General features: G+C 46.2%; 1 protein-coding gene across 1 annotated transcript in view; it reads right to left on the bottom strand.

Annotated features, from left to right (window-relative positions):
* ADAMTS10 (ADAM metallopeptidase with thrombospondin type 1 motif 10) overlaps positions 1-15,229 on the bottom strand; it is a 932,646-nt gene that overhangs the window by 13,683 nt on the left and 903,734 nt on the right. The window contains exons 23-24 of the mRNA XM_069649542.1: positions 4,247-4,423; positions 422-578 (exon numbers count right to left, since the gene is read on the bottom strand). Of these exons, the coding sequence (XP_069505643.1) occupies positions 422-578; positions 4,247-4,423 (334 nt within the window). The remainder of the gene's footprint in view (positions 1-421; positions 579-4,246; positions 4,424-15,229) is intronic.

Here is a 15,229-nt window from a genome sequence, read left to right as displayed (position 1 = left end):
GAGGTGCGCTTTTAGGGGTGGGAAACGGGGGTTTGGGCCCCTCCCCCAAATAAAAAAAAAGCATTCCGTATGTTTTGTTGTTTTCGTTATATGTGCATTCGTTATAAAATTATTCGTTATAAAAACCGTTTAGAAGCATAAACCCCATCACAACCACTGTACTAAGCACAGCATGCTTGTTTCTTACGGAACAGTGTATATGCCAATGGCTTGCCTTTTATGGCATACTCATTTCAAAGTTGTTTGCCTTTCATTGAAGCTATGTGGATTACAAGTTACTGCCCCTGGTTGATTTTTAGATATGTGTGACACAAACTATTGCACTGATTTAGTGTATAATGTGGAGATCACAACCCTTCACTGCACAGGCTTCACTTAAACACACTCCCCCCCCCAATGGCTGCCTTTGTTCGCTTTGTACCTTCTGGGTTTTCAGTAGGTCCTGGTTCACACTTGGCTTCACACTGCTGCATGGCTGCTGGCTGGACGGAGTCCACACAGTCGCTGGAGGGCTGGCCTGTATGCGCCAAGCACTGGACCGACCGCATCTTCTGCCCAAAGCCACACTGAGCAGAACACTATTAAGACAGTAAAATAAAGATTATATGGACTCCAAGATGATGTGTTATTTCTTTGAAAGAAGAGGCGATAGGTTATAAAAAAGTGTTTCCCTTCCTGACATGCACATGGCTTTCTGAGGGTGCTATTAGTGTTTCTTTATGTGACCCCAGTATTTGTTTATCACATATACAGCATCACTAAGCCGGCTGGCATTGTGGGATGTCTGGAATGTGTTTCTGCATGGCTTTATGTTCTCATGTAGGCAGGAGTCTGATCAGAAGTAGTGGGTTGTGAAATAGGTGTTGTGAGTAATAATGTGGCATCCTGCGACGCGCGTAGCTAGTTGCTTGTTGGGGTAGGTGGACTGCTGCGCACACGGGTAGTCAGATATGTGTTAATTGCTTCTGCTAGCCACCTAAGCTAAATTGTTTGTCACCTACAAGGTCTGTCAGGGTTGAGTATGTATCTGATTGAACAGAGGGAAATCTGGAGGGGGGTGTCCAATTGGATTTGTGTTAATTTATACCCATAGTGGCCCATGTTGTCTGTCATGAAACAACGCAGCGCAACACAGGTGTGAATCCCGATCCCGCACTTAGAAACCACTTATTGGTATCAAGCGCGTTATAAAAGAACAATTTTAAATTATAAATGATGTAGTACAAGTGTAGTAAGTGTACTATTATCATTAGTGTATCTATTCACACTAAATATTAAAATCAATCCGTGAGCTTAGAATACAAATGTTATCTGGCCTTAGAATTGACACCTGCTGCAGAGCTTCCAACAACCTGCCAATTTCAAGAAATCTAACCCATTAGATCTTAGACTGACCTTGGAGGCAATGATGACAGCCTAGAGGTAAACTGTGTGTAAAAAGAGGATTAAATGAGAGCCAGTGAACTTGAATAATTCATAGTTTAGGAGGGACATACAATGTGAGTGTTATGATATCACAACCCGTTTTTGTGATAACTGTAAGTGTGTCGTTTATGGTTTGTATATTCTAAAGTTTAAAGTCTTTAGGAATCCTGCGTGTGGCAAGTGGGGGTCTGCTCTAATTGGAGAAATCAAATGGCCTATGATCTTGAGGGAAATCTTGAGATTAGTGACATGAACCTGCTGCTTGAACCCCCTTCACAAAGAAGCTTTGTCAAAGATTCCCAACCAGCTGCACTAACTAATGTGAATGGGTTTAGTGCTAGATTGGACAATGTGCTAGAGGTTTCATGGCGCATCAATGCTAACCTTTGCCAGGTAGACAGCTCACGGCTTATGCACTGGTCTCTGCTAGATGGCAAGCCAGCGCTTTATCAATTCAAGTCCTGGTGCAGCAGATCCAACCTCTTTAAAATGAGTACCATTCAAGTGAGTAACAATAACAGCTATGACTACAGCCTTTAGAAGCAGGAAGATTGCGGAATAAAGCACTATTTAAAAATCTGATATTAACTGCCTTTGCCCTAGATCCTAGAAGCAGGTTTTCAGTTACTTTATTTTATTCGGTCACAGTGACCTCTATGGTGTGACCTAACGCGTGTGCTTATTTGTGAGGGGAGATTTCCTGGAACCACACACACATTGGGAGGATTGGTCTAAATGATATAATTAGGGTTCTTGAATTGACAAAGACCCTGTCCTCCTTCTACATGCCACCTTATCCTTCACTGTGTGAGAGTTATCTTTTATAGTTGGGTGCCCACGCTAATTCCCTAATTGCAGGTGTACTCCCTTCTCGGAGGGTGTCTCGCTGCCCTCTTTCCTGAGCCACAGAGCGTGTGCCATCACATGATCCTGCATCCCGGCTCACCTCTTGCTCATCTTCTCCTGATCTCTCCAGCCCATTCCAGAACTACTGGTTCTGGGAGCATCTTTTACCAGTTCACCCTCTGCCTCCCCCATTCTTTCTCCCGCCTCTGTGAATTCATATGCGTATCGGTACAGCATAGAAACACCCCAGAGTAACTGCCATTCCATCTCCATGTATCTCGCTTCAACTATTCAACAGAGTCTGGGATATGTCCTGAGGGATTAGGGAAACAGGCCAGTTACCAACCCATGCCTGGGGCGGAAAGTCTGCTCTTTTAGCACGAGGATTGGAGGATCTGAGCTTCATCTCATTCTGCAGCTTTTACATATTGTGGCTCAGATTGTTATTGTGTAACTCAGAGGTTTGTACAGCTGGATCTGTCTTTACAATTCAGGAGCATGTTCACTTAATGCTAAACGTATAGTCGATGTAGCCTTAAACTGGAACCTAGCAGCTACCAGTAGCCAATAAAGCCCTTCTGGCATAGTTGGACTATGGGCCCCTACCCCCATCCTTCATGCCGCGCTCTGGGTCATGGGACGCCTTCCTGCTTCCTGCTTGGGGATCCCACTAACCGTTCCAATAACCCCTCCCTGAGCGGATTATTGCGAGAATCAGGAGTGCTCTTTCCTTTCTCTTGCTGACAAAGCTGAAGTTTGACCAGCATTTTGACACAGACCTAGAGGTCAATATGGGTTGGGTGGTAACAGTAAATACTGTGGTATTTGGCAAATAGTGACGTTTTTAATCACGCGCAAAAATGAGAGGTAGGCATTAAAATAACGACAATGGATACCACTGGAGAAATGACCAGCAGGACTTTCAAAATAGAAATCTGCAGATTTTTAACTCCCAGATTTGGACATAGACATTTTAAAATCTCTGAATGTTTTAGAACCTTTTCACTGCACAGAAGGCAAGCACTCACACCTCCCTTAAAGACAGTGTTAATTTGTCTGGGGGGAAACGTGGGCATCTCTGGAGCCCCCACTCTCACACCCAATATGCAGATAACGCATATAAGAGTGAGAGGGCTCCCCAGTGTTGCTATTAACACTGGGGCTGAGAGTACATTTGAATAGGGTACATTTTTAGCAGAGGTGGTATATTCATCTGTCGGTACTCCGGACAAAAATGTGCCCAACTTATGACCCGATGGACTGCTATCACCCACCACCAATGACCTCCAACCAAAGTGACCAGTGGTTTACATATACTTGTCAATCTCTAAGCACGGTAGATGTACTTAAAGTCTGCCCTGTGCTGCCCACATTACTGTTTCCAGATCCTCCCCCGCAGCCTGCCGCTTTAACACCTTCACAACTGTGTCATGCTTGTCTAAAGGTTTGCATAGCCCCCACAATGGGATGGCAACAGCCGTCAACATGCAATGTGTACGGTCATTTAATAAGAAATAAATACAAAATAAATTATAATATCTGCATGCAAGGATTTCATTGGTTTTTCCATTACCAGGGATGGGGAATGGTCACTCCTGGCGTATTTACTTGTGAGGATAAAGGTGTAATTGAATGTTTGTCTGGACTGTCCATTGATCCAAAGGATGACCACATAATGCAAAATTGGAGGAGATTTTAAAATTGATAGATTGGTGGGAGAGAAGTGCTCCCCCAAGCCCCCTCCCAAAAACACGAAAGGTACTACGGTGGCTATATGCACAGTATACACAGATGTTAATGTAACATAACGTAACATACTGAATTTGGAGACTCCGGGTGTTAGTTGGGCTTTTGTTTGTGGTTGTAGTGCAAATGTGATGTGCTCTGGGAGAGAGGGAGTAGAGTTCTGAAGAGTATTCTAGGGTTCTGTACACAAGAGCCTGTGTGTAATGTCATTCTTTTGTTGTTCCCTTACCTCTCCCCAGTCCCCCGTAATCCATCGAGGGGGTGGGCATCGCCGGAGGTTACACCTTATGCTGGTCTGCGGCTTGGCACTTTCTGGGCATTGAGAGGTTGGCAGGGTCGTGAGGTGGTCGCCACTCTTGCATAAGACGATGCGGTGACGAAATCCCGGGCCACAACTTGGCGTGCACTGTCAACGAAAAGAAAACATCCAATATGCTTAAAATGGCGACAGCCACTTCTCTGAAACTCATCTTCAATAGCTCGTATATAACAATACCACACAAATAAATATAGGTGCCAGGTGTTTGCCACAACATGAAAAAACGCTCAACAATTCAGTCTTAAGAAGAGGCCCTGTTCTAGGGTGTATGTTGACCTCAGGCCGCCCTACGCATAATGAGACAGGCTAGAGCTGAAGGCATGGGTGGCGAGTTGATCCAGTCTTTGGGGCCCATCTTCTTCCACAAACAAACTCAGGGGCAACCAGCCTGTAGCTGTTCATGGATCCGAGTATTAGCTTTGAATCGTCAGTGGCAATTCGTTTGTTTTCAGTCAATTGAGGGTGGAAGTATAATACCCCTTTTCTCCGTGAGAAACCAGCTGACTTACTGCAATAGAGGGTCAGATTGCTGATGAATGTGCGTCAGATTCTCGGGCTGACTGCGAAAGTCCACCTGAATGTGTGCATCTTAGATGCGCACGTTCACATGCCCTTTTTCATTCCCTTTGCGGATTTGCGCAAAGGAGAAGTGTTAGTGACTTTCAATGCGCATCACGCATCCACAAAAGAGATGAGCTTTACAATGCACAAAAATCGATGGCAGTCCCCTGCTCTTGTGTGCACTAGGCAGAGTGCAGGATAGGTTTATTTCTGAAACATTCATGGCATTTCTTTAAAGTGGGAGATCAGCGATATGAGCGGCTGCTCTCCCACTTGCATTCCCATCTTTCAAACAAGAATCACAATGCATTTTTCTCTTTTACAGCATTTCACAGTGCTTGGCATGTCACTTTAAAATGTGCTCCCAGCACACATGTGGTGCTGGGAGCCTACAATTCAACAGTATTGGGCGCACCCACCTCACACAAGCGCTCCTACAACACACACGCCTATCCTACATGTTCCTATGACATGTGTGCCTACTACATATGCGCCTACTGCACATACTACATGTTCTCTCACATGCACCTACAACACATGCACCTATGAAACATGCACATATGACACACTCCTACCACACACGCTCTGAACACAGGCTCCAACTACACAGATTCTTACGACACACTCATATGACCCACAATCTGATGACACTCCTTTTACACGTGGTCCTACGACAAACGCTGCTGTAGCACATGCTCCTACAACACGCACTTCTGTAATACATGTTCCTTTACAAGCTACTACTGTGAGGAACCTGAGGGCATCCCCACTTCTTTAACTCCTGTATTCTCCTCTCAGGTGGTAATGGAACGGCCATCACTCTTGGATCATGACCCTGGGGGTGGATATGCAAGGGAGGACCACCTGGGTGGAGGAGACTTGGGGAGAGGACATCCTTAGGTGAGACATGGTACCCCCATTTCCTTTTCATAATGAACCCCCTATCCCTCAAACCTTTGTAGGCTATTGTCAGCCCTTTTTCTGTTCTTCCCTCACAACATTGCCCAAGAAACACCAGTTCGACACTGGGACGAGGAAGAGACCAACTAGAGAAACACATCCTCCTTTTTTTGTTAATACACACACATACCAGCCCCAGATGTGTACTGAGCCGAGGAGGAGGACAGCAAGAGTAAGGCAGTACTACTGTTCTGAGTGATCTAATCTTTTCCAGACTCCTCATGGTGGCGGGACCTTTAAAAGCAGGCATCCTTTTGGAAATTGAGTCAGCTGTGGAAGCAGAGCTACGGACTGCTGGGTGCAGACAGACCTCTCTGGATCGGCGGTGTGGCCAGCAGAGTGCTCTAGACCTGTTCATGGATGTAGAGTTTATGCAGTGGGAAGCGAAGCTGAAGGATACTGGAAGCTGGTAGCAACCAGAAGAGGGAGGCCAACATGACCGAGCAAAACAGTCGTAAGAGTCCCGGGCTGCAGGTGGAGCATCACCAAGTGAGCAGAGTAACAGGAAGATGCTGGGAGAAAAAAAACAAGGTACCACACAGGAAGGAGAGAACTTGTGGCGGCAGAGGTCCTTGCAGAAGCACTGTAAGATACAACTAATGCCACCTCTATGGCACCCTCTGCTGCTTCTCTGGCCGCTCTGCCATCTCCTCCCTCTGCCACCTCTCCAGCACTCTCTTCTTCCTCCCTGACTTCCCTGCGTTCCCCTCCTTTCTCCTATGCCCATTCTCAGGCACCTCTAACACTTCCGCAGGGTGTATCTCATGCTTGTACCTCTCCACGGATGTCTTGCAAAGGTGGAAATCTGTTCCATGTCGCTACTCTTAACACTCGCTCTGCTGTCAAACACTCCTCAGACATCTGTCGAAAGAGCTTGATTTAGATGCACTCAGTCTTCCCGAGACTTGGTTTACGGCCAGCTCTGTCACGTTTTGACACTCTGCTCCCTGATGGTGTACAATATCCTCTCCGAACCCAGAACCAACCGGCCGGCTGGGGGTGTAGCCCTGATCTTCTAGCAGTGGATCCCTGCTTCTGTCATTCCTATGCAGGCCTACTCCTACTTTGAAGGCCTGGTCTGCAGGCTCTCTATCTCTCCTGGCCTCTCTATCACTGTGGCCACCATCTACAGGCCACCTGGCCGGGATGCCCTCTTCCTCTCTGATTGGGCTGACCTCTCCTCCTCTCTCCTTGCCGCTACCTCTCAACTTCTCCTCGGAGACCTGAACATCCACTTGGATGTTACTAGCACCTCCTCTGGGCTCTTTCGCAACCTCTGCGACTCTCTCTCTATTTTACCATCTGGCCCGACTCACTCTACAGGGCACACCCTGGATGTTCTGACCTTGTCAGACATCCCCCTCACCAACCCTCTCACCACTCTTTTCTCTTGGACTGACCACTTTCTTCTCTCCTCTCACCTGTCACTCTCTGACCCTAAGGTTAAGCTGACCGCAGCACTGCCACCCACCTTCTCGGTCATCTGGCCCATGATGCGTGTGTCAGTGGAGGCTTTCACTGCTACTTTCTCACCTCCTCCTACACCTTTAGCTCACTCATATCTGACACAGCTCTCTCCAACCTTCATCTCTAACACTCTTGATGTCCTTGCCCCTGTCATGAGGATCCATTTGAAGCCTGCATCCAAGTGCAACTCTTGGTATGATTCTGACCACACCACCCTTTAAGCGCAAGTGTAGGGGGCCGAGAGGAAGTGGAAGGTGTCAAGCGCACCCTCTGACAAACTGGCCTGCTGCCTGCTCCAAAGGCAATTCAGACTCTCTGACCTCTCTAAGAAAAGAGCCTACATTCAAGCCTGCGTCTCCGCGGCATCTAACAACTCAGCCAAACTTTTCAAAATCTGTAAGGAGCTGGCCAATCCTGTTGCAGTCTCTACCTTTCCTGTTCCCTCCCAGGCCCTATGCACAGCCTTGACATGTCATTTCACCACTAAAACTCAGGACACCCTATCCACCCTCTCTTCCTCTACCTCCTCTTCCTCTCCCTCTCCCATAGGAGGTGCCTCTCCAGCCGCTCCTTCTCTGCTTTCTCCTCTTTTCCCATTTACACCCCAGACAATGTTTCTTGACAAGTCTGATCTATGACCGTCTTGTCAAAGCAGGTGCTGCCCTGCTCCTCCAAAACCATTAAGGACAACATTGACACCCCTGCTCCAGCCTTGGCCGATTTCTGCAATCACTTTTTTGCCACTGGAACCTTCCCCTCACCCCTTAAGCACTCCATTGTGCATCCCCTTCTTAAGAAGCCCTCTGCCGATCCTTCCTCCCCGGAAAACTAACGGCCGATCTCCATCACAACTTTCATGGGCAAACTCCTGGAAATGCTGGCGATCTCCCAGCTTTACCTACATACTGAATCTGTTGGTTGTCTCCATGACCATCAGTCTGGCTTCACAGCAGCCAGATGCATTTAAACGGCTCTCCTGAACATCTGTGAAGACTTGCTCTCCAATCTTGACTCTAACCTTCCTTCTGTCTTCACTCTCCTTGATCTATCCACTGCTTTTGACATGGTCAACCACGTCATCCTGCTCAATCGTCTCCATGACAACCTAGGCATCTCTGGTCAGGCCCTCGCCTGGTTGACCTCCTTTCTCACTGACCGACCCTCCCAGGTCCAACATGGGTCTTTCCTCTCTTCTATCTCTCTCTGTACTTGTGGTGTTCCCCAGGGGTCTAACCTCTCACCCTGGCTCTTTAACCACTACCTGGCACCTTTGGCACACCGCATACCTACCTTCTGCTCTAACTTTCAGTGTTATGCAGATGACACCCAGCTCTCCACCAGGCTCTCCTCAGCCTCTTCTGCTCATTCTCTCAAACCATACTGTTTGTCAGCAATTCAGGAATGGTGTGCATCCAATGATCTCTGCCTTAATGCCAGTAAGACTGATGTCCTCCTCAATGAGACACCTGCTCCCACCTTCCTTCTCTCTCTGGCTGCCCTCTACCTGCTCCTTCCTGTGAGGCTAAGAACCTTGAGGCCATCTTCAATTCCACCCTCTCCTTCTCTCCTCACATCTCGGACGGCTCTAAGAAGTCACACTATCAGCTTCACCTCCTCAGATGTATTCTTCCTTTTCTCACTTTCCCCCAGAAACTAACTCACTGTCTCCATAGCCCTGGTCCTCTCTAGGCTGGACTACTGCAACAACCTCTTTCTAAATCTCCACACTACATCCAACTTTCTCTTCCTTCTCGTGCCCTCCTCTCATCCACCTCCAACTCTCTGTGGGTCAGACGCTTTTCCAGGCAGAGGCAGGTGGGGTAGATCTCTCTCCTCTGCTGGGGACTCCCTCTGGAACAGCCTTCCTGCCTCTCTCAAACTTGAGCAGGACCATCTAAGGTTCCGGAAGCAACTCAAGACCTTCCTTTTCACTTCCACTTTCTCTCTCCCTTGCTGATGTCCCTGCCTGCTGTGCACCCTGGGTACCTGGTCACCCACTGAACCTACGGCACCAGGCTCCTGCATGAACAGTTGCCCTTGCACTGCCTCCGGGCCTCCCAACCACTTAAGGGTCTGTATCTGCAACCCTACAGTCCCCTGACTATGCACATATGAGTCACCAACTGGAGCACTTACGAGTTACTTGCACTCTCCCTCCTCTCCCCCCTGGGATTTCTCCCCCCTTCCCCGCACTTGCACGATCTCAATGACACAGGGACTAGTAAGATCGTTGTTTTATCTTCCTCCTGGTCCCCTTTCCTTGATTTCTCGCACCTAGAAACACTTGTGTACATGCGTGCTATAAATGACATATCATATCATCCAGTGAGTGTACCAAGGAGGGGGAACATCAGGCTGGCAGGTGAATCTACAACGCAAATAATGAACATTGATTTTCACAAAAACAAATAATTTTTCGAATACCGAATGAAGTAAAAGCAATTATAAGTACCTTTGAATACTGAACGAAGTGAAGGCAAATTTTGAGCATTCCTGAACATTGAGCAGAGTGAAAGAAAGTTTCAGATATATGCATGACACAAAGAACTACATCATATGTGAAACGAAGCACTGGCAAAAGCCAAAAGAATTCAAGGAACTGTATGTCATGTGGAAACAAGCATTGGCAACAGCCAGGAGAATGCAAGAAAGTGTAGCAAATGCACAGTGGCCAAACAAGCCACAATGCAGTGTCAGGAGAGTGTAACACAGGTGTCTAATCAAGCATCACTGTCAAGTTAAACCAGTGGCACCGTGTTGATGGAGAAGCAGCCAAGAAAGGTTATCGGTTGTGTGACCTGTGATGGGTGGACCATGTGGTCCGACAACTGTGCCTAGACCAAGTGCACTCCTGTATGGAAGAGGCACTGAAAGCACCTATAAGGAAGCTTTTGTTTTACAATAACCTCTTATGTGTTTCTGAACTCAGGAAACTGAACTGCCCATTTGAACTAGTGGCAAGGAACAATATCATAGGAGCTGTGAAGTGTCCCAAGGAATTGTGGTGTTTTGAAAAGCTGGAATATTTGAACTCTTTGGGAAGGGAACCCCTGACCCTATTGAACCATTTTGAACTTGGGGAAGGGAAGCTGATTACCAGCCAAGATCTGGAAGAAGCTCTGAACTTTACTTGGAAAAGTATTAATTTTGTTGCTGACATCCCTATACATTATATACAGTTAGACGTGAAGGCAAGTATAGGTTTTGGACAGAGACCGACTTTTGCTTTGGACTTCCTGACACAGAATACCCTTAGTTTTCTTTAGGTAGGGAAATCCCACCTTAGCATAGGGAAAGTTAGGTCTTAATCCATCCTGCCTTTTGAATTAATAAAATGTTGTACCCTAGAATTGAGCCTGTTTTCTGTGTCTGCTTCATGATGCCTTCACACTACACAGACGTCTACTACACATAACATGTGGATTTACAATACATGCTCTTACACTGTCTGCCAGCTTTACTATTGAAAGGCCATGTATTATCATCCATGCATCTATCTTTAGCAGGCACAGAGGAAGGTCAGTTAATTATGCTGCTTAAGACCATGTTCTTGAGATTTCCAGTGAAATTCCTTCTGCCGCAGGTGTATGCGGCAGGTTTCTTGCCTCCACTCTGGAAAGCTTGCCATGCACAGGCACCGTGATTACACTCACAGTGAATCCTGGAACCGCCTTTGCACAGGCCCAGCACTATTGGGTTCTTCTTGTACGCTTCGACATCCAACATGTGCTGGTCCCTCACTTTCACCCTGGTACCTCCACTGGCCCTTCAATGGCCCGATGGTGCTGACACCTTTCTCCTCACTCGAGTGATGGTTAGAAACTGGACCCACCTGGGATGCTCTGCCATGTTTGCCCCAGGCACTGGCGAGACCAGCTTGTGGCACTTGCTCATGTGGCCTGATACCCCTTCTTAGATGGTGGCTGTGGGTTCTGATGAGACGCAGCCATCACACAGCCTTACCTGATCAAGCCCTGTTCACCTAGCCCAGCACATGATCCATGTTCGAGCTCCTCTGGGCTCTAGCTCCCACTACATTGCTGTGTGGCCCAGTGGTTAATCACAGCCACTTTCTGGCACCGGCATCTATCCCAGTTCCAGGCTGCCCTGTACACATAGCCCAGGTGGGCTGCCATCTCAGGACTCCAGGATGCTAAAAACTGCTGGCATCTTGCCACCCCAGGGGATGGTCTACCATAGGGAAACACTGTCCCACTCCACTGTTCTCCTTTCCCTGTTTCTTCAATGACTCCCTCAACCGTACCAACCAGATCTATTCCTGTAGACAACCTGAATGATAAAGCCCTGATTCTGAGGAACAACATCCCACACCGCCCCTGCACAAATGACCCAATGGTACAGTCTTTACCAGCACTGCCCATTAAACAGAACAATAATAAATTAACTGGTGCCCTGTCTGCATTTATTTATTCTTTTCCACAAGGATGCCCAACTAATCTTGTGAGAAGACAATAACCCCTAATCTAGGCAGACCATATTCGGGCCCGGGGTTACATCTGCAAGAAGGATTGATATCTGAGAATACTCCTAGAGAATATTATATGAAGCTGGATTACGTTCCTGTAACCTGCTTCAACACCTTACTCACCTTCTGAAACCTCCTTTATATTGTGGTACCCTGTATTCCTGCCCACTCTGCTCCCCTCTGAAGAATTGTCCTTCATTGCTTCACCGTTGCCTATGCTTGGTAAGGTACAGCCCCACCTTAAACATATGGATGGCAGATTCCTATTTACACCTCCACTATTGCCTATTGCCCAACCTTCATTATTTGGAAAACTAAGGAATATAAGAACTCACTTACAAGAAAAACACACGACAGATTTGCAATAATAGTGGGATTCATGTTGTGCTGAGGGGCATATCACTGTATACCAAAACAGGGATAGCACTCCCAAAAGGAGGTGTAAAAGGCCCACTACACTCATTATGCATATCTTAAGTTTTCATGGCCCCAAAAAATATTTTTCAAAGTTTACTTCCGAGATCCAACTTCGGGGAAAATCCTTGAATGAAACAGGCTCAACGCTGTACAAGTGTCCAATTGATGACACAACACTGCAGTAAAGGCACAGGTGTCAATAAACCAGTTGGCTGCGCGTCCCACCTTCTCCTCTTGAATTGACAGCTGATCATCATTCATATCTCAAGTTTAGTGCTTGTTGCCTTTCAAAGAGGAGATTTGGATTAGTGAGTCAACCTGGATATTTTAGGGCCGTTATTTTGCTGATCACAATGAACTGGGTGACCATGTAAAAGTTACTTCACTTTCCTTTACATAACTGTCCTGAATGAAGTGTTCAAGCAAACTAAAGAAAATGTACATCATCTTGGCATGTGCCAGGTAAAAACTGATAGTAGTGGCGGACGTGTATAAGGCACTCTATGGTTGGCAGACTGCACTAAACATTGATTTCTGAAAACATCCCTGAACTCTGAGGTGAGCTGGAACAAGCCGGAACTTGATTAGAGTCTTATTTGAATTCCTAGGTGGTTTCCTAAATGAAGAATGAGAGGAAGCTCATTAAACAGAGATAAAGGGGTCATTAACCAAATTTCTCCTTATGGTTGAATGCCCCGCCATGGCTTTTTTGAAGGCCCAAAGTTGTAAATCATAAGGCGGGACTTCCTGTGAGAAGACAGGTTGGCCATTTCCTGTCTTGGTGGACTTAGTAGCAGACCTGGACAATGTTTTTAGTGGCAGGGGAAGACAGATGCATGTTCATCCTCTTCAGCCATGAGCTGAAGCAACTAAGTTCCTCAAGTGCATCAAGATTTACAATGGGCTGTACTAGAGTGGCCTCATGTCTGCGTGACAACACAAGCTTGAGATTTTCCTCATTTATTTATTTTCAGACACTTATTGAAGATACATGAAAGATGTTGTGGGGGTGAAAAGGTGTTTTCAAGCTCTATTTGAAGGTCCCATATCAAGAAGAACATTGCAAGATTTAGGCGTTGTATCTTACATACATATGCTCAGTCTAATCCAAGGCTTTCAAAATCAGGAGTATTTTGTTATGTTCATAATGATCTAATGCATTACCAATGAGCAAGAGTATATTTGGAGAAGATGTCCGAAACAATCTATCTGGTGCTCCACTACGTCGACATGTGTACAAACAGAAGTGAGTCAAAGGACCTTTAAGGATGTTTTGTTCATCTATAGGTAGTTCTTCTAAACCTGTGATAGGTGGCTGGAGATGCAGTTAAAAACAAGAACGCAAAACAGGTGGGAGATGAAGAACACCAGGCCAGAGAAGGTATGGAAATAATAAAAGTGCTTTATCAAACGATCGTTGAAATATTGAGGTTCAAAAATAGGAATAAAATGATACGGGATAAGGTTTTGAAATATAGGTTTACCTGAAGGGCTTATTAAAGGCAACAGCAGTGGCATAGTCTGCCAGAAAATGTCAGTGTGTGTGGATGGAGGCTCTGGAGTAGGGGAGAGCTAGCAACTGTGCCGCAGAGGTTGGGTAGGCCCGGGTTACGTTTATTATGAGTTTTCCTAGAGAGACAAAGTTCTCTGAAGTACAAATAGGAGTGCCTAGGGTCCTGAAAGCAGTTGCCCTGTCCTGGCTGACCTCCATGGTCCGCTTAGTTATCATGGATATTAATTAAAATCTTTTTATCAGCATGGTAACAGAAGAGGCACCAGGAAAACCTGCAACTCCTAAGCACGCGCACAGTGCTGTATTGTTATTGTTATTTTGCATTTATATAGCGCCTTATATACCATTGGTATGGTCTGAAGGTGCTGGTAGGTTGAACGCCCTTGGGAACCGAAGTTCATATCAGTAGAGAGAGTAGAGATAGTCAAAAGGTGCGTGTGAGCACCGGGTATGTGTACAGCTCGTGCGGCATCGGTGTGATAGCTGTTTTCTAGCGGTGGGTGTGGTGGTTGAGAGGTCAGGAGTATGTGTTCGTTCTGGCCGGATTTATCCAGATCGGATGTGGCTGCGTTAGGCCTGAGGAGAACGCCTCGCTGGGGGGTGTGTAACCAGCAGTGATTACTTAGAATGATGTGGAGTAAGCAGCGAATGTTGATATGAGAACAGTTATACCGAATGGTGTCATAGTATCTCTGTGTTCTAGTTGAGTGGTGATGTAAGGAGAGAGTAAGCGTGTTTGTGAGATATGATGGGTTACATGCCCTTTCGGAGACTTCTAATTCATAGAGAGGCTATTGGGCATGCTTCTAAAATTCACAGAGAGTACATTTCTGAATTCAACTTTCACCGAGAGGCTAATGGGCACATTTCTGAGTTCAGCTTTTCACAGAGAGGCTATGGGGCACACTTTTAATCTCGGCTTTCACAGAGAGGATTTTGGGCGCACTTCTAAGTGCAACTTTCCACAGAGAAGCTATTGGGCACACTTCTAAATGCAGCTTTCCAATTGTACTTCTGAATTCAACTTTCCACAGAGATGCTATTGGGCATACATTTAATTCAGTTTCACAGGGAGGCTATTGGGTGGACATCAGAATTCAAATTTCACAGGAAGGCCATTGGCCTCACTTCTAAATTCAACTTTCCACAGGGAGGCTATTGGGCATACATTTAATTCTGTTTCATCGGGAGGCTATTGGGTATACTTCTAAATGCATCTTCTAATTGTACTTCTGAAATCAACTTTCACAGGGAGGCTATTGGGCACATTTCTGAGTGCAACTTCTAAATGTACCTCTAAATTCAACTTTCATACTCTTCAAAAATTCACCATCTAACTGCACTTCTGAATTCAACTTTCCACAGAGAGGCTATTGGGCGTACATTTAGATTTAACTTTCACAGAGAAGCTATTGGGTGTACTTCTGAATTCAACTTTCACAGGGAGGTTATTGGGCACATTTCTAAAATCAACTTTCCACAGAGAGGC

This window comes from Ambystoma mexicanum, chromosome 1p (assembly GCF_040938575.1).
Source record: "Ambystoma mexicanum isolate Mex_15411 chromosome 1p, UKY_AmexF1_1, whole genome shotgun sequence".
Taxonomy (NCBI): Eukaryota; Metazoa; Chordata; class Amphibia; order Caudata; family Ambystomatidae; genus Ambystoma; species Ambystoma mexicanum.
This window is presented reverse-complemented; position numbering and strand designations above follow the sequence as displayed.